At 36.8% G+C, this 19,720-nt stretch overlaps 1 protein-coding gene across 1 annotated transcript in view; it reads left to right on the plus strand.

Annotated features, from left to right (window-relative positions):
- Positions 1-19,720, plus strand: part of LOC146001599 (T-cell activation inhibitor, mitochondrial-like) — a 45,984-nt gene that overhangs the window by 24,279 nt on the left and 1,985 nt on the right. Inside the window, exons 3-9 of the mRNA XM_083139118.1 lie at positions 2,746-2,878; positions 4,031-4,298; positions 4,603-4,823; positions 10,240-10,331; positions 11,594-11,694; positions 15,881-16,024; positions 17,957-18,088. Of these exons, the coding sequence (XP_082995244.1) occupies positions 2,746-2,878; positions 4,031-4,298; positions 4,603-4,823; positions 10,240-10,331; positions 11,594-11,694; positions 15,881-16,024; positions 17,957-18,088 (1,091 nt within the window). The remainder of the gene's footprint in view (positions 1-2,745; positions 2,879-4,030; positions 4,299-4,602; positions 4,824-10,239; positions 10,332-11,593; positions 11,695-15,880; positions 16,025-17,956; positions 18,089-19,720) is intronic.

The raw sequence follows: 19,720 nt of genomic DNA on the forward strand, positions 1-19,720 counted from the left end.
TGTATCTGAAAATTCAGAATCACATACCGGGCATTTTTCTGCATTGTTGAAATCTTCAATCTGTTTCTCTGTTAAAGGCAACATGGGTTTTGATTTTAATAAGATGTTAGATGCTATGTCACGGCACTCATTTTCTATTCTATGTGCAAATATTTTGATGGCATCTGCTCCCATGTATGAATCTTTTTTGGTAACAACACCATCCTGTACAACCACATAATAAAAGCTGGAAGGTTCATGTAGCTGGTATGGTGTAATTGAAGATTCTTCAGGATCTGGATTGCAGAATGCAAGATGTTTGAGGATTGATTCAAAATCACAGACAATATATACTGGGTGTTCCAACAAGGCTTCAAACTTTTTGAATTTGCAATTTTCACTTGGATTGGGCATCACCATATGAACAGGTTTATGGTTCCCACAGTATTTCAGATGCTCAATTAACTTGTTTTTTGCAATTTCTGCATTTTTTTCCTGAACCCCATTCACCATTTTCCTGCCATCAAATACAGCTAAGCATCTTCTGCACAACTTTAATATTATATTGGATTTGTCTAGTTGTGTTCTCACTAAAGCTTCAAGATTATGTATCAGAGTGTAATGATATGTGCCATCCCCTTCAATTAAGAGCAAATCAATCGGAACAGCAGATTCATCATCAATTGTACTGATTCTGAGAGGTTCTATCAAGCAATTGCCACGGCCAGTGGAACAAATAAATACATTAATAGATAATTGTTTGCCATTGATATCCCGGGCCTTTTTTTCAAATTTATCAATATTCTGAACAGACATTGGATATTCTAAACCCTTCATTGCATCGTCAAAAAAGTGTTCATGTTGTTTATAACAACTTATTCTCTCAGGATGCCTTGAAACTAGAAACAAAGCAGCTAATATACACCACAAAAAGCATTTCTGGTCGGTATTTTCAATATTAACCACGGCTCTTCTGTTTTTAATATTATCAGGTAATGGCAGATATGTAGATCCTTGTAATGGGCTGAATTCAGAAATATTAACATATAACTTGTGTGGAGAGCCGCATAGGCTCCATCCAGACTCTTTTGCTGCAAATTCAGAGTGTTTAATATTTAATTGATCCATCAAACTGCTTATTATTCTGTCTGAATTTGTATTTGAATATACAGGTACAGTTTCTGTTTTGTGGGGCTGTGTAAATTTTGTGCCATTTGGCTTCTTATATTGTGTATACAATTTGAGGGACAGCTTATAAGAGCTATTTTGTGCATTTAGAATTGCCTGCACATCAGGATTTACACTGTTCAAAAAATTCTCAATGCCGCATCTTGGCTCTGATACAAACCGGTAATCCCTAAGTTGGGCATTAAAACTGCTATGGATGGGTGCATAGCGTGGCTGTTTTGCCGGTACAGCATTAACAGGTGCTTCATGCTTTCTTTTCAGACCAGATGTGGATGGTTGCAGGGGCAATATTGATGACTGTGCAGAACAAGTATTTTTATGTGTATATGTGAAGTATTGCATGTTATATTCTATATGGCATTTGGGGCATATTTTTGTGGGAGTTCTGTATTTGTCTGGGTTACAATTTCTTTGGTGCCTGGCCCAATTGGGGCTGGATATATTCTTATTGCATTGATTACAATATTTTTGATTCGGCATTTTTGTTGTTGTTTATTATATACAATTTCTTGGGATTCAAATCAAAATTCTATGCTGGATAAAAATATCAGTTGGGTTCAGCACTGTGCTTTGTGTGTGTATGTGTGTGTGTGTTAATATTTTTGGCTTTGGTATTTATATAAAATTTCTTGGGGTTCAAATCAAAACTCTATGCTGGATAAAAATATCAGTTGGGTTCAGCACTGCAACAACACACCCTTTCTCTTCAACAGCTCTTACAATACTGGCTGATATGCAATGCAAAATCTCTTTATATACCCTAAGCACGGACCGCATTGAAACAATAAGCCAATCAGAATATAACACATAATCACATTATGTCATAAGCACCCAATCAGAAAACAACACGTATCTAATAATTTATTGGATAATAATTTGTTGCACAGCATGATGCAATATAAATAAACCAGAAATAGGCCACAACTTGGCCACAAGTGGACCGGAAGTAGTCAAACCGGAAGTGGACCGGAAGTGGACCGGAAGTGGGCAAAATAGGTAGAAATAGCCAAAAATAGACCGGAAATGGACCGGAAGTGGGCAGAAATAGGTAGAAATGGCCAAAAATAGACCGGAAGTAAATATGGGTGGGTATGGGTGTGTGGCTCTTATAAGCATCTTGGTCTACTTTTAAGTGTAGCCAAAAAAAATATCAAGAGGGGCATATTTTTAACAAATTTATGGACAACAATCTCACAGAAGTGCCTTTTATAAGTGTAGGCAAATCACTCTGAGGGGGCTCATCCTTTCTCAGGAAATTCCCGAGGGCATTTTTACAAAAATCTTGGATTAGACAGGGTTCCACACTTGAGCAAAAAGCTCATATGCTCATGTTGAGCTTGTTTTAAGTGTAGCCAAATCTGCTTGAGAGGGGTTCATCCTTTCTTGGGTTTATAATAGTACTAATCCCACTACTATCGAGAGAACAGAATGCTCACAGATAGTTTGAAAATTCTTCATATTTTGCACTGTTACATATCTACAGCATGTATATATACTCATATTATGTACATGTTTCATGCTTTGCTTAAATCTCAAAAAAAAAGAACTAAACCTGATACATATTTCCTTTCTCTGTAGACTGTCAATGAGAACTCATTGAAGCACCTCAATTCATACATCGAAACACTACTCCAGGATAGGCCAACAAGGCCTGCAACGCTCACTTTTTATCTGCGGTCACAGAATGTTCAACAGAATAATGTGCAGAAAGGTAAGTGAGAATTAGAGATACTCACAACAATTGTTTCATCTAGTGAGGGAATTTTTGGTGAGCAACATTGTTATGTAAATTATCAAACAGTACTTGGAGGGGAATAGTGGAAGTGTCTTTTAGTTTTAATATGGTTCTAGTTTTACAAAGGTTAAGTGAATGTACCATAGCTAATGTTATTGATACTGCACACTTGGCACATGGCAGAAGAGTGTATAAAATCTAGTATAAGGACAGAAGTGTCTGTTGTTATGTTTTCTCAATATATATAGCCTTTGTGAAAAAGAAATCATCGTAAAGTTCTCCCTCCCATAGTTTCAAATTTAGCAATTTCTCATAGATATATGAACATTTTTTACAAATTTGTGACACATACATGCACACTCACGTCCATATATGTGTGTAGATAAATTGTTTTCTAGTAGGAGCTATCAGATGTTTCGGGAATGACTCTGTTTGAACATATATTATGATTGATTGCAATTAAATAAGAAAGACAGCATTGGACAAATGACCATTATGGCTCATTTAGCATGATGATTTGTGATGGCATTTTCAGACGATTGTGGCTCATTCTCACCAATGACGCATCCACATCAAATTTATTCTTTGAGCTTGTTGGTGGTTCTTGAATTAACTTTCACGTAGCCCCAAAGCAAAAACACTGCAATTTCAAATTGCACAATCTTTTGGTCAGTTGATTATGCAAACTGAAATAATCACATATTTGGTGAAACATGATTTTAACAGAACGTGAATTACCATAACAAGTTTTCATGATATGAATACATTGTTTCACTCCCTGACAACATTTGTTATGGCCTACAGGAGGCAGCTGGCAAATTGAAACTGCGCTTTCATGTAACAATCATAACCAGAAAACAATTGGTAACTCCTAATGGAAAACCCGGCATAAACATTTTCTTGGTTCCAGAGAACTTATTGTCTCTTATTTACATGAAAATGGGGCCACATGCTCACCATCATTGCAAGCACTTGCTAGATCAGTTTTATCATGCACCCCAATGTTTCACTTCTTAAAAATATTTTTTTTCTTCAACAGAATGTTATTTTTTACACTTACTGGTGTTATGTCATAGTACATATTAATTAATTTGATTTGTTAGTCCATTGTATGTATTTTACTTCCAGCTTATTTTCGCAGCGTAAGCATAAAATTGGCTCAGCGGGACATTCGGAAAACTGTGCTGTCCATCTTGCAGACATGTGACTTACCAACATCGTATGTTGAAAGTATTCCTGCCTCTGTAAAGCCAAAACCCCAGCAGAGGGCTCCTCAACCAAGGCCCCGTGAGCAAGAGTTCACAAACACAGACTACGAGTACAGTGGGAATTTTGGTCAGGGCACCGGCAACTTTCAAGATTTTATTAGGAAGACCAAGGAAACTGAACATCTTATGTAAGTTCCATTTTTTTAAATGAACTAACGTTTACTTATTTTGATCTGGTGAAAGATAAACTTAGTTGAATAAGGTTGTTTTTTCCCATGGAGTGAGCATTGAGAGACACACAATGCATTTTATCTCGTAAGCAAAATAAATATTGTTTGTAAAAAACATAATAAACCTTAAAGACATTCCTGTATGTTTTTTGTAATATAAAACCTTAGCTAAAGATTTTTTTGCTGGTTTATGCTACAGACTAAATTGCACATTTGCATATAATATTTAATAGTGATTAAAGATTGTTACTTTTGATTACAGACTGTGGTTAAGAAAGAATGTTCCCGATGCTCTCCAAAAGCTGGACTCGTGCAAACCAGTGAGAGAGGAGATTGTTCGCCTGCGTCAGAATTTGTGCCAATCTCTGGGTGTGAAAGATGTCCTGTGGGACTGTGGCTGGAACGTCACCCACTTCAGGGGTTGCCTGCAGAGTTTCCAAGCTCTTGCAAATCATCACCCAGATGTGATGGGTGTTCTTCGTGGTTAGTGTTTGTTGTTTCTAGTGATTTCATAATGAAGTGTAAGGGTGTGCAGGACAAATTTAATTTTTTCGAAATTTCCCAACACTGCGGAAATCTTGAATTTAGATGCCATTTTCCCCTTAGGTGATTGTGTTTGCTAACCAACAATTTCCGAGAAGTTTCAGGCACTTAAAATACCAAAAGCATTGAGAATTAGGCACTTTTTTACATGACCATTTGGAATTTCCTGACGGTTCAGGATCCTGAAAAGTCGGGAACTCGTTTTCCAAAGTCAGGAAATTTTTTTTCAGATCTCAACTTTTGGGATCCTGCACACCCCTAATGAAATGGTTAAAACATTTCATTCATTTTAATATAAGTTAGTATGTGATAAAAGTAAAAATTGAAGATGATGATATGTTCTAAAAGTTAACATTTCCTTTAAATTTTCCCAGGTTAAGCTCGACACAATTAGTTACAGATTCATGCATGTCTACAATGGATGTTTTTAAAAAGTTTAATCACAATATATTATTAGGTTGCCTGAATGTTTTGATATTTTTATTTTTAAAAGAAAATAAAAACTTGAGGTATCTCAGGCTTTTAAGTTAAGTGGCTAAAATATCACTGTTGATGAAGAACTTTTTATACTTCTGCTGTGTTCCACTTTGAGGATTTCCCCTTCTTCCTAACCTGTAAATTTGGAGTTTGATCAGGGTATATGTGAAAAGAGTAGATCACTGCCAGCCAGCTACAGTGTTTGCCAGCAAGTGGCACATCAGTCTATGTGTGAATTGTAAGTAAGCAGGAGTGGAAGATTGTAGCAATGCAATGCCACCGAAAGTAAATGTTTATTGGGAAGGGTATATAATGGTCATCTTTCATGCATGATGCAGACAGCTGTGACGTAATTGTGAACAATGGATTGTTGGTTGGAAAGACATGCATGCTTGGCATCATGAAGTATAATGTTACACACAAGAGAGGACCCTGTAGAAAATGTAACCAACCAATACAATGTGAGTGTAAGATTTACCCAATTAACTGCCAATGCTGCTATTTATCAATGTTTGCAATTGAAAAGCGTCGCAAGACCTGTGGCACACTCTTCAACCAACGCACGTTAAATAGTAGAAAACAAACTGCAATAAACTTTATGAGAGCTACCTGGGTGACTGCAAGGAAAGTGTCCCAAAGGGATTCATTGTTGTTGCTGAATTCTGTCATGCAGGAAAGTTGGCGATTCATAAGGTTGCCATTTTTCATGATGGCATACCAAATTTAGCAGGACACACCATCTGGTTGCATTCACATGTGATTTGTTGTTTCAAGTCCACTTTATGCACAGATAGGCTAATCGGAACTGGACCTACAGTTTAAAGTGGGATCCGAACCACTGTCTCCCCCAGGTATTGAACCCAGGACCTCTTGATTACAAGGCTAACACCATCAGGGAGGCCCACATTCACATGGATAAGACATCACATGAAACTGAGTTCCTCCCACAGGTTTTACCAATGAATGGACCAAGAAACATCAATTTGTGTTATACCCTTCACAGACATGCAATAGGTTTTTACACATTCAAACTCGTCAGACAACAACTTGCAACCAATGTGTCCAAACTGTGACCATTCTTTGAAAAGCTTGTAAGGAAGGGTGGAACAGAATACCCATGGACCATCTGCATCAGGGTCTCCTCCAGTGGAAGTTGGAGCATAATGTGATTGTCCACAATGCTGGTAGTCCCATCGATTACAACTGAGAGGGAAAGGCCTACATTAAGGTGTATACTGTTTCATAATTTTCTGTAGTAGGATTGTGTAGGTATGAGTGGCATCATCATCTGAAATTGTCACTTCAATTTGATCCTTAATACCAGCTGAAAGGTTTTTTGCAGTCCTGGCTTATAGTGATGTGTTAAAACTACTTACCAGCATTTTCACAGAGTATAAGCCTCCTACATCTCTATCACAAGTATCAGTTAGAATTTTGGCATTGGTTTAGAGTGATATTTCCTTAAACCTGGAACATAGTAGTGACATACTATTTTTAATTATATAACAGTTATCAGTATGTAAAGAATTATTTAAAAAGCAAATGGGCAAAATTGTTGCTCAACTAGCACCTGAACCCAAGACTCTGAAATTCTCCTCCATTATTTCAAGCAGCTCTGGGGATTAACCAGCCTCAAAATAAATGGGTCCCGGGAGAGTAAAGGTGGCCAGAGCATGGTACTGATCACATCACCTCCAAAATGTCTTAGATCAGGAATGTTGGGGGTAGGGCCCCATACATCCCCTAAATGTGCCTTCATGGCATGGTGCTATACCTTCATTTCAACTAGCTGCCTACAACTCTGGGATTGTTTGAATCTCAGTATCATTCTTCTCTTTAATAAAATTCAGTTAGAGATAACTTTTTTTAGGAGAACTGAACTGTTGTTACTTTTATTCAAGTACTTTAATTACAGTAAGTGTAGATAACCTGGAAAAGCCGTGGAAATTAAATGTTTTTTTGCTGACCAAGAATAGAGAGTGCAAATACAAAATGGGGAGGGGGACTATTTTATTTTTAGTCATTTTGATACCATGTAACTTAACGGTTACTTATTAGTATATACGATCAGTGGAACTTTGGGTTGTGACAATTCCATTCACATTCAACAGGATCGTTACTACACAGAACTGTCTGTGACTGTACAAGCATTATGCAGTGGGAGCATTCCAGCCTTAAGTGTGTGACATTTCACACACAAAATGTAAGGTTCTAGACATGAGATTGGATTAAGATATTTGTAATGAATTTCATAGAATTATGAAGTCCTTTGAGGTGTCTGCTAACAAATAATAATAATAATAAAAAACCTTGAGTGTAATGATGTAGCCTGAATGCATGAAAAGCATTAACAAAAATGTTACTTGTGTGACAGTTTAAAAATGTAACAAGGTTGGACTTCATTTGGGAAGCATATAGGCTACAGATGCTAATAATTTTGCTTGGTGATATATGCAAATTATATGCATTCACAAACATTTAAACCTTAATGCAGTAATAATAATAAAAAAAAATAACTAATTCATTTTGTTATTTACGTAGGGTAGGACCACTTTTTGTGGAATACCCCAGAAATGTACAAACCTATATGTCTGCACTGTTTTCAACCATAGAGCCTTGCGGTGTCTTGGTAGGTTGTGTAAAGGGGAGCTCTTCTTCTAACTACTAACATAACATATACATGTCTTGTATTAGGATGGTATTATAGCCTGACCTATAATGAACAAAATGAGGTATAATTTGTGACATTAATTCTAGAGATAAGATTATTTAGAGTAGTATGTAATTACAAATTTCATTCTGTAAGACTTGCGTTAAGGCTAATACTGCAGGACAAGAGGCCGGCATGTAAGGGTTAACAAACAATAGAAATTTGAACTTTAACCTTTTGGTGCCCAAGCGTCTCGAATGAGATACCCAAAAGTAACCCTCGGGGTACCAAGCATCTCGATCGAGACGCTGTGCCAAGGTCGTAGTTTTTACGTTATAACTTTCCTTTTTTTGGCTAGAATTTCGATTTTATTTTTTTATATTGTTCCTAACACATGTATTTAACAGAAATGGTTTTTTGCATTTTTTTGGCTTCGTGAAAATGGAGGGTGAAAGGCGGGAAAAGGGACTTCTCTTTTAGCATCTCTTTTCAAGGTCAATTTTTTGCTGACAAAGGAAGACCGACTTTGTTGTTCTAAAGCAATGCTTTTCACTCCCTCCTGCTAAGTGCAGTCGAAGGAAGCTTGTTTATCAGTATCCGATGTCAAAATGAAAGTTTTCCGTGAGGGTGCAAGCAGGGGGGAGGGGGAAGACTGGTTGTTGAATCTGCGTTGTGAGAATGGAATTTCGAAGCGCGCTGAAGGAAACCTTTTTTTTTTTTAGCACAAGTGTCCACAAGTGGCAACAGGGGTTACCCAGCATTGTCTAAAAATAGAATTTCAAGCAGCTGCAAGAATTGGCGCTCATTTGTCACTAGGTTCTAGCTTTTCGTCCGTGAATGTTGTGCGTAGGTGTCGTTTTGTGCCCAAGTGCGAGGACATTTTTTGGATGAAGTGACAATTTTTTAAAATAATTTTTGGGGGTTTTCGCCCTTCCCCCTCCATATATACACCAAATTTGCATTTTGTGCATTTTGACATTTTTTTGGGGGGGCGGATGGGAAACACCATTTTTTTAAAGAAAAGTATTTTAGAGGGGATTTCCCCTCTTTCCCCCTCCATATGTACGCCGAATGTGCATAAATTATATATCGTCTGAATCTGTGATTCATTCTGCGTACAACGGTATATCTTTCATATCTCTAGGGCATTTAGTTTCTGAGCTATTGCATTTTGAAGCTTGAATCAGTGGCATCCCGACCATTCCTTTTGGGGGTACAACTCAAGTTACATTGGTCATACGACAATGATGCAAATATTTTTCTGTTTCTTACATGCCAGCGATAATTTCTATGTGCATTTTGAACTTTTCATATCCTTTTTTTTCAGGGGGGGGGGGCAGGGGGCGAAACCCCATTTTTTTAAAAAAAAGTATTTTCAGGGGATTTCCCCCTTTCCCCCTCCATTTATACGCCGAATGTGCATAAATTATATATCGTCTAAATCTGTGATTCATTCTGCATACAACGGTATATCTTTCATATCTCTAGGGCATTTAGTTTCTGAGCTACAGTCATTTCAAGGTACCGCTGCATTTTGAAGCTTGAATCAGTGGCGTGCCGACCATTCCTTTTGGGGGTACAACTCAAGTTACATTGGTCATATGATAATAATGCAAATATTTTTGTGTTCCTTACATGTCAGCGATCATTTCCATGTGCATGTCGACACTGTCATGTACTTTTTTCTTGGGAGGAGGGTGGGGGAACCAAATTTTTTTTCCGAAATTTTGGAATTTTGAGAGTTAGCCCCCTCCCCCCACCACATATATGCCGAATTTGCAAAAATTTCATATAGTCTGAATCTCTGGTTCATTCCGCATACAACGGTATATCACTCATCTCTCTAGGGCAATTAGCTTCCGATCTACACTCATTTAATTGAAACTCTGCATTTTGCTCAAAATCGGCTCGGTACCCAGAGGCTTACTTGTGAAAAAGGCCTTGGGCGGCAAAAGGTTAAAGTCACATTCTCCTTTTTATGATCCTGTACTAAAGAAATTGTTCATATGTGTAGTCATGTTAAATCCATATCATCCTTGCTATAAAATAAAATTTACAAATTTTGTTATTCTAATTATTAACTTTTCATAACATCACACTGAAATTTCTTCAGTCCAAATATCAGTAGTTTTTATTAGCCATCTGCTAATAGTTTTCATCAAACTTATCATTTGACAATTTTCGTTGAAATGTTAGGGCCACTTATGCAAAACTTTCTGTCTTTTTAAGGAAGAACTCTAGTCTTTGGGAATGATACAGGTGTTAGTCTCGATGGACATGTGATATTAAATAGTGGTGAAGTTCGGCATAACTGGTTGGATGTAAGTACCGGAACTTTTTTCCCCAGAGTGTCCATGTAGTTACATTCATAGTAGAACCGATAAATCCAATTATAGTGTGACCACAAACAAAATAACCTTCGACCAGAAGACTTCACACATCTTGCTCTCCATCCATCCAGCTCAGACCATGGGGAAGCCTGCTCCACTCTACCCCTCCCCTCCACGTGCGAGTACAATGCTACGATGCACAGGACATGTGGTTCTGTGCAGGTTCTTTTGCCTGTGGTCCCACTATATGTGCAAACCTCTGCACCCATGTGGCTTATTTCAATTAGCTGGAAATTTTCAATTTAAAAGATATACTGTCCGAGGTGTCTGGGATGCAGGCTATATAATAAACATGTTTGACCTAAGGTTATTGTGCCCATGGATGTTTCCCAGGTGAAATGAAAGGGTATTTATTTTATTTTGTATCAGATTTCATCCTCTGTCTTGGATGGTTGGTCCCGTTGACCGATCAGTGTCAAGTTAAAGGTACAGCAATCACAATTACAATTCACTGAATGGGTATGAGTATATTTTAGTGAATAATACAAGGTCCTGACTTACGGAACAGGCTCCTTAGCTGGAAGTCTCTTGTGCCTACTATTTACCTCCTCAGAGTCAGAGGCTACTGCCATTTTACCAATGTGTGTCCAGAACTGTTGAAAGGAATTCACATTTGATATCATCAGTTTCCTTTGAAAATTAGTATTTTTTTCATAAATATGATTGCATTTACAATGTTTAATCATTCATCTGTAAAGTAACCATCATAAATATTGGTCAATTGTTGCTTAAATGTACAAAAAACAATGTTGCAACAATTACTCTTTTTGTCATCATCTTGCATTTTTTAAAACCAAGAGTGTGAGGGAGTGAAAACAATTTTCGACAGGTGTCCCTAATTTTCTTGCAACAGTTGTCTGAAACAGTGTCTTTGATCATACTTATGCATGCTTGAAATATATAAATAAAGTCGTATGTTTGATTTTACATTTTAATTCATGCCCAAAATTACTATTAATACATTGTTTCTTCCCTTATGTAAAAATATATTAATTCATGTTGATGAAAATATAATTTATCTGCCTATCAATTTTAGTTGATTGCTACAAACATGCAAAGAGACATGTTTTGAGCCCAGTATATTGATGTACATTCTATGTGGTGTATATAATGAAGTGTTTATTCTTTTATGCAAGCAAATTGTTCCTTTCTGATAACAGAATACTTTGAAACATCTGCCTTCTATTTTTCAGTTAATTAAGAATGTGAGGAAACATGATAATGTTCTTCTCAGGATACCAGCTGTGGAAAAGGCTGTGTCTCAAGTCCTGCTAGATATTAAGGTTGTGCACAGGTAAGAGCATTTTAGATTTATATTTTTCTTATATTACACTGCTTTATTGCCTCTGCAGGTTAATTCCATGATGAGGATAAATTATGATTAGATGAAATAATTTATGATGGGTCACTCGCAAAGAAACACACATGCCAGGGTTGGGACTTGAATCCAATACCTGCGATGGAAAGATTATTTGGCCACTCAACTAATTTAGTTTCAAAAGTAGTTTTGCAGGATACACAATATACTGACAATATTATTATCAAAAGATTCACATGTTATTGCACCAGAAAGAATCTATCAAGCTTTATAACACCATTAAGCCTTGTTTCCATAATATGAAAAAATTAAATATGCTGACCAAGGCAGTAATTTATTTTATTTTAAAAAACATAAACTAAACGTAACGTTTTAAACCTTCTAGCAAGGTCATCTTCAGACTCTGCACCAAGTACAAATGTAACAAGGTACAAGAACAGGACAATTTATATACACAAACATTACTCCCCTCCAGACTATTAGAAAGTTGTTCTGGAACATTCTAGCAGGTGGCTTTCCCTTGTCAACAATACTTTCACCTAAAAGGCTAAACATATTTACTTCCATCTAGAATGTGGTTGGACTCTTTATCTCATGCTCTTTTTCCTTCATTCTTCTCTCCTCTTTCTCTCTTGTCCTTTCCACTCTTTCTAACACCTTCTTCCATTCTTTGTTTAACTTCAGTCCCCCATTCCAGTTCATTGTGTCTTCTTCACCTTTCTTCTCCATTTCCTTGGTCTCCTTCCATTTTCTCACTAGTATTCTCTTCTCCCTTCCTATCTGCTTAGCCTCATCCCACTCTATGTCATGTCCTGTTTCTCTCGTGTGTTTAAATATCGCATTTCTCTCTCTCTTAAGTCGTACATCATTCCTATGTTGTTTCAACCTGTCTTTCAGCCTCTTTTTCGTTTCTCCTATGTACACACTCCGACATTCTCTACATTTCACTTCGTAGATAATCCCTTCCTCTTCTCTGTTTTCCTTTTTCTTGTTTGCATTCTTCGCTATTCTGTAAGGAAGGAAGGGAGAAGCATCTTAAGAATAACGAAGAATACAAACAAGAAAAAGGAAAACTCTGGTTGGGTGAGAATTGACTTCTCGGCCACATGCAGCACTATGTTGCGATGGGCAACCCCCTTTCTGCACCCCTATCCAACATAGTGCTGCATGTGGCCGAGTAGTCAATTCTCACCCAACCAGAGTTTGCTCATATAAGATACAAATGATATGCCGACGACACCATAGTCATTTACAAACAGGAAGAGGACCTAACCCATCTCCTAACTGCCCTCAATAACATACATTCCAACATAAACTTCACCGTTGAAAGGGAACAAAATGGCCACCTCAACTTTCTCGACCTCAGCATCCGACGACTCCAAGACAAGTTCGTCACATCCGTATACAGGAAACCAGGTTCGGGCACCCAGTATATCCATGCAAAATCCAACCACCCACCAAAACAGAAAGCTGGAGTATGGATGAACTTTTACAGAAGAGCCTTCACACACAGCTGCACAGAAGATGACCTGCTAGATGAAATAGCGTGCGTAACGGAAATAGGCCTAAACAACAGTTACACCAAGCGCCAACTATCCATGTGGTGCGCAAAAATAGAAGCCCAGTTCAGACACCCAAGAAACAGAGATAACCCGAACCAAAACCCTAAACCCAAATGGATCGCCTTTCCTTACCACCCCACCACATCTGGAAAATTTGCCAAGGCCCTCAAACCCTTCAACATCCGAGTAGCACACAAACCCATATCCCAAATCGGAAGGGCACTACCCAACTTCAAGAGATACTACCTACCCAAACTTGCATCCCCCGGTGTCTACAAGGCCACATGCCAATGCCACAACACCTACATTGGCAAAACCATCCGCACCGTCCAAGAACGGATTAACGAGCATGTAAAAGATGCCAAAAACGACACACCTAAATCAGGCCTCTCCCAACACCTCCACTCCACTAACCACACCATCTCCTCCATATCCATACTTCACCCAACCGGCTCTGTCATAGAAAACACCATCAAAGAAACCCATGCCATCATCCAGCAGAAACCAGCACTAAACCTGGACAATGGACAAGCACACCCAACTTGGCACCCTGTCCTCAGAAAGATCCCCAACCCGAAAAAGAAAAGATGCTGTGCACATACTCGACCCCCCTCCAGCCACGCGGGGAACAGGAACGGCACATTACCGAGCAACACGGCCCAGCACCCCAATCCCCAACTGACAATGCCACCAGACAACAGGAAGCAGACGACGCAAACCAAGATGCGCCCGCCAGTGCTGCCGAACGGGAAAAATCGCAACCACCGCCGCCCGGGAACAAACAATGTAGTGACGCGGTACCATCTTCGCTTCAAACGCCGTACCCTTTTGTGAATAAAGACAGTGGATCTTTGAAATTAATAGGATTGAACCATTTAATTGTGCAACGCGGAAGTACGAAATCTTCTAAATTTCATGTAAGTAATTTTAAACCGCGTTTACCCCAACCACCATGAATGAAAATTGGTGGCTGGGCAGAATTGCACTGTTGCTACATATTGCACAAGCAAAGTGAGTGTGGCACATAAGTTGCCAGTTCCACGCACTGTGTGCTAACATCGACCTGGCTGCGTTGCCTACTTCGAACATGAGACTGACCTCTATCCCTGGGCACTTTCGAGTCCCATGCGATACAGAGCTGGTAATCGTGTGTATTGAAAGTTTCTTTAAAGGCTCCATAAATGGAGTCGCATGTCAGACTACTCTTAAACCTTCAAACACACGGGGTTGTGCTCCAATCTTTGAAGAGCGTGAACTTCTGCCACATGCCTAATTTTATGGCTATGCGTTTAGGTTGACATCAACTTGAGTAAGTGGATGATGTAGTAATGAAAAGACAATTGTAAATATTGCATTATTAGTACAATGTAACATTTATAGTTTTTAAAATTAAGGGTGTATTTATTTAGGATACTCTTCCCCCCCAGAAAAGCAGGATATGTATTTACTGTTTGTTGTATAACCCTTTTTTTTTACCTCAAAACTTATATGAAGTTAACATTCAAGTGGGAATGAATCAGTTTTGTATTGATAGTAGCTACCGAAGTTAATGCATGGTAATCATAATCAGGAAGTTGAATTTTTATTGCGTGAAACTGATAACCTTTTGCTTTGCTATAAATATTCCATTTTTCTATTTACTTCAATGTTTATGTTAATTTTCTTGGCAGAACAACTGTTTTTATACAAAGTTTTGTAGTTTTAACTAGAAATAATCTAGATATTGGATGAATCTATTTGTACACCAATTCATTTTACCTATTCATTTAATGGTAATAATAATAATCACAGTTCATATTCTAAATAATAAACGTTATTATTATTATATTGAATGTGAGAGACTTGTTTAGCATGCAAAGCTAACTCCAAATATATTTCTAGATTTGGTAATGTCTGAGATATAAGATTCCCAAAACTTAAAATATTTCATGCTTTACTAAGTAACTGAAGTCGAAGAAGACAAGAATAGTCAAAATTTAAAACATTGGAAGGTAATTTTGGTTAAAAAGGTTAAATTTGAAGGTAAAAGACAATGCAGAGAGCCCTTTCACTGCTTCTTACTCAGTCTTTGGCTGGCAACTGACTGTCTTAACTCCTAAGAAGCCACATGATGTGGCGAAAGCTAGAGTAAAATCGTAAGTACATGCCAAAGCTAGGCTTCAGTTACTTCGTGAAATGATGGCATGTGGTGTAAGTTATGCCTTATCTATTTCATGTTTTGCCTAGTATTCAAATCCACAACTGGTTTCTCGGTATGCTTGTCAGATCATAGAGAGGGGTTAGTGTCGAAACGCTATTTGTGTAACAAAAGTGCATGACAAAATCAATTAAAAAAATATTGATAATTGCATAATTATCTTTGAATTGTACCTCTGGATTGTTTAGTCTGCCACAGTAAATGTTCAATTTTATTTTTATATGTTCTAATGAAGAATGTTATTGTATTCACCCAGCTCTGGTTACATTGTTGGTGCAAAAATAGGTGAAATTGCAATGAAATTCATGATTGTGCTTATTAAATGTTCTAAATTAATATCTGAGAATATCTGTGATTATTTCCCTCTTGAATTACAAGTTCTGACATGGACACTAATATTTAGGAAATTTCAACCCAAAGTAATGGCAGGTGTCTATGAGAATCAGTTGAGGAAGCTTACAACATCTCTGGGGGACTACAGTGGCAGCAGGGGGTATCCAGAGGATTGGCCCGAGAGCCTGGCAGATATGCAACTGGTAGTGGAAACGTAAGTACAGTAATGATTGTTCATGTGTGTGTCTTCTTTGGTTAGATTATTATTTATTCCAACGGAAAGCTGTATTTCACTGATATTTTTAAAATAATTTTTAGTAGGAATAAACAATATCAAAATTAACTGATATCAATAAAAATACCATCATAGAATTTACTGAATCTGTTTTTGAATTTTATTACAAGAAAACTTGTTATGTAATGCTTGGAGAGAACACATTCTCCCTTCATGAAACAACTTAAATTACAACCTTAGATTAGAAGTAGTTTACAATGCAAACAATACATACATACAAGAAGAATTAAAATTTATTGATACTGATAACCAATATTGTATCTATCTCATAAAATTGCAAATGGTCCATGATGAACATAAATGGTTCATTAACCAGGAACAGAAACTATTTTTTTTGACAGTTTCTCTACAGAACCAAGTTATATTAATTATACCTTTATATCCCTCAAAATAATAACAAAATGGCAGAATTTCCCACTTAATTACAAACTATTTGTAGATATCAATAGAGTACAGATTAATCTGTCCCATCCCTAATTTATACATAAAGACAAGTGTATAATGATAAAATCAGTGAATTCATGCATAACTATTCATTTCATAACCTCTTGTAATAAATCCAACACATTTTTTTTTCCTCGCAGATATTCCCATCTCAAGAAATTAAAACTCTATATACATGTATATATCTTAACTGCAGTGCTTCGTGTAGTTTCGTAAGTTAAATGTGACAAATTTTTTGCCAAGCTCTGTGTGGGAGTGCTATGAACCGAAGAATCCTATGTTTGAATCTTTTGTAAGCCATGCATATTCCATTGTTTCGTTTCACCATTCATTCTCATTGTCTCAATTTAACTAGATAGGCAGCAATGTAAAATAACCCAAACTATGAATCATTATGTTTTCCAACAGCAGAATTCGTTACTGTTAGATTTGAATTTAGCATTACAATTGTGTTCCTCATGAAATGTAGCCCATTCTAATATGTCACATGATCACCTTTCCATTTAAAAATTGAAGTTTGCTCCAAGATGGCCACCATATGAAAACAAGATTTTTCTTTTCCTGTATTTTGTATGGGAATGGTTGATTCATATTTGTTTTAAAATACACACTTACGGAACATCCAGCAAAAGAAATGAGAAACAGTGGTCAAAATGTCTCTCTCTTGACTGCTGCACCATCTGAGTTTACTTCGATGGGCAAAATGGCAAAAAACCTAAAAAGCAGAAATTTTCTCTTTCTTTTTAATAAAAAAGCTGGCTTTTTATTTAGAAGAGTAAAAAACACACTTTTCTCAGCACTAATTTCAGAGCTGAAAATTTTAAACTATTATTTTTAAACATGTGACCCTAATGTATTTACACCTCTTTTAAGAAATTAGTGTATGCATATTTTAAAGCAAAACCAGTAAATTGATGATGTGTGAATAAAACTTAGTTGTTGTACTGTTAAATTATTGGTAGAGATATTTATAATTCAGAAGAGAGAGTGTTATACATCAGAAAGAGAAATTACTACTGTAAAACGAGAAAAATTTACTAATGAGTTCATTAATTTGAGAAAAAATGTGGGGAAAGCTGAAAATTGTCCAACCAAAAAAGTCAGGGAAGAAAATTTGTTTTCCCATTACTTCCAACTCTAATTAAAGTTCAACTGACAGCATTAACAAATCAATGTTAATCTGAGTAACGTCAAGATGGAGAGATGTATGTAAAACAAGTACACAGAGATTAAAAGCTTTGCTTACAGTTTCTGAACTTACATCCCTGAAGAATTATGTATTTATTATTTCATACACAGTTTGCCCAAAGAGTATCAACTAATATTAGTTACTAGTTTGGGAATTTTATCAAAATAAGTTCTCATTAAAAATATATGTGTTCCAATAATCCTATTTCTCTCCTTAAGTGCTGCAGGGCCTTTGATGTTGTCCCCAACAGGCCAGTTCATTGTACCAGCATCATGTCCAGCCTCTTTAGTGGTTAACTTCATATCAGAGAACTTGGAGAGGGCATCTGAACTACTTGTGCTGTATGAGAGGTAAGTGTCAGTGTGCAATTGTTAATGTAATTTGAGTGTGTCACTTCAGCAGGACTTAACTCAGAATTTAAGTTCCTCCAAATGGTTAATTGAAAGAGAACATTATGCTAACATTGCTTGAAAGCTAGTCATCTGACCACACCATGCAAAATGGATACATATTTTTAACATTATCGTAGTTGAATGAAACTGTGATTTATTCATATGCATTGTACGTAAGGCTAAGCCGTTACTAGAACATTTTATTCATGTTTCAGGAAAAGAAAGATGTGGCAGCATATTAGTATACTGAAATGAAGTACTCACTTCTCCATGTAACAGTTTCATGAAGTTTTGAAGTTACTGAAATTAATAGTTTCATAAAAACCCATTTCGGAGACAAGTGAATACTTCATTTCAGTATATTAAGAACATTATAGTAAATTAAACTTATTTATGTATAACAAAATATGAAACAAAATATTTCCAACATTTCACATGCTTCTTGTTTACTTAAGATGGCCAGGAAAGGAAAGGATTTGATCTTGCCTTCTGATTTCTTAATTCCCTCATGAAATGTAACACATTTGTAAAACATTGGAAACGCTTGGTTTCTCTGCTGTGTATATTGAAATTATATACAAGTAATAACGTTACTTGTACAGCACATGGTATTATAGTGCACTTTAAGCTAGATGAAATAGATGAATTACATTGCAACTACACCATATCAGTCTGGAATTTTGCTGAAAAATATCCTCGTGTTATTCACATGAGATATTACAAGAAGAAATGAATGTGGGAGAAGAAAAATGAAATCTGCTTGAATAATTGTCAAGATGTTAGGATCAATAAAAGGGTAGAAGAATTCTGCCAAGGTTTAATTCTTCCACATACTATACGGTTTACAGTTTTAGAAGCGATATCGGGCAGAGCAGAGCGTGTCCTTGGCGACCAGCCTATGGCAGGAGTGCAATGTTGTACAGTTAGGAAACTGCTGCATGCTAGTTAAACGCAATGTCCTGTATTTTGATTGAAAACTCGCCGCTTTAAAGTTCAACATAAGATGGGGCAAGACATTTCTAACCTGACTGTCCAAGTCCCATAAATGAAACAACACGTCTCAACACACACACAATGACACTTTCATATTCCTTCCTTTCGTTGCCACCATGTTGGCAGCTGAGTTGTGTCTTGGGAAAACAATGGGTATTAAATTAGTCTCAATATACACAATGACCCTTCATTGTCGTGGGCCTTCTGCAACACAGAGTCTGAGTCAGTATGAGTTCTTATATGTTGCAGTGATATGATATCATAATCCTGTGTGGAAATATTCACTAGCATTGGCTGCCTATTGGCTGAACTCATGTTTACTCTAAAAGCTTACACCGTATAATGTTTGTAACCATCTGACCTCCAGCACAGTAACCTATTACTGAGTTACCTGCAATCATTCAGTCTACCATTATTTAATTCTTAATGTGTGAATTAAATAGCATAAAGTATTTTTATTGCATATTAAACAACAGAAACAAAAACCTTGCCTTCCTGGATGGACCCATACAACATTGAATGATACCAATAACCAGTTTTCTACCAATCTGATATAAAATTCAAATGTTCTATGAAGGTTCAGAATGATTGGTACAT

This window comes from Lepisma saccharinum, chromosome 17, assembly GCF_977018435.1.
Source record: "Lepisma saccharinum chromosome 17, izLepSacc3.1, whole genome shotgun sequence".
Taxonomy (NCBI): domain Eukaryota; kingdom Metazoa; phylum Arthropoda; class Insecta; order Zygentoma; family Lepismatidae; genus Lepisma; species Lepisma saccharinum.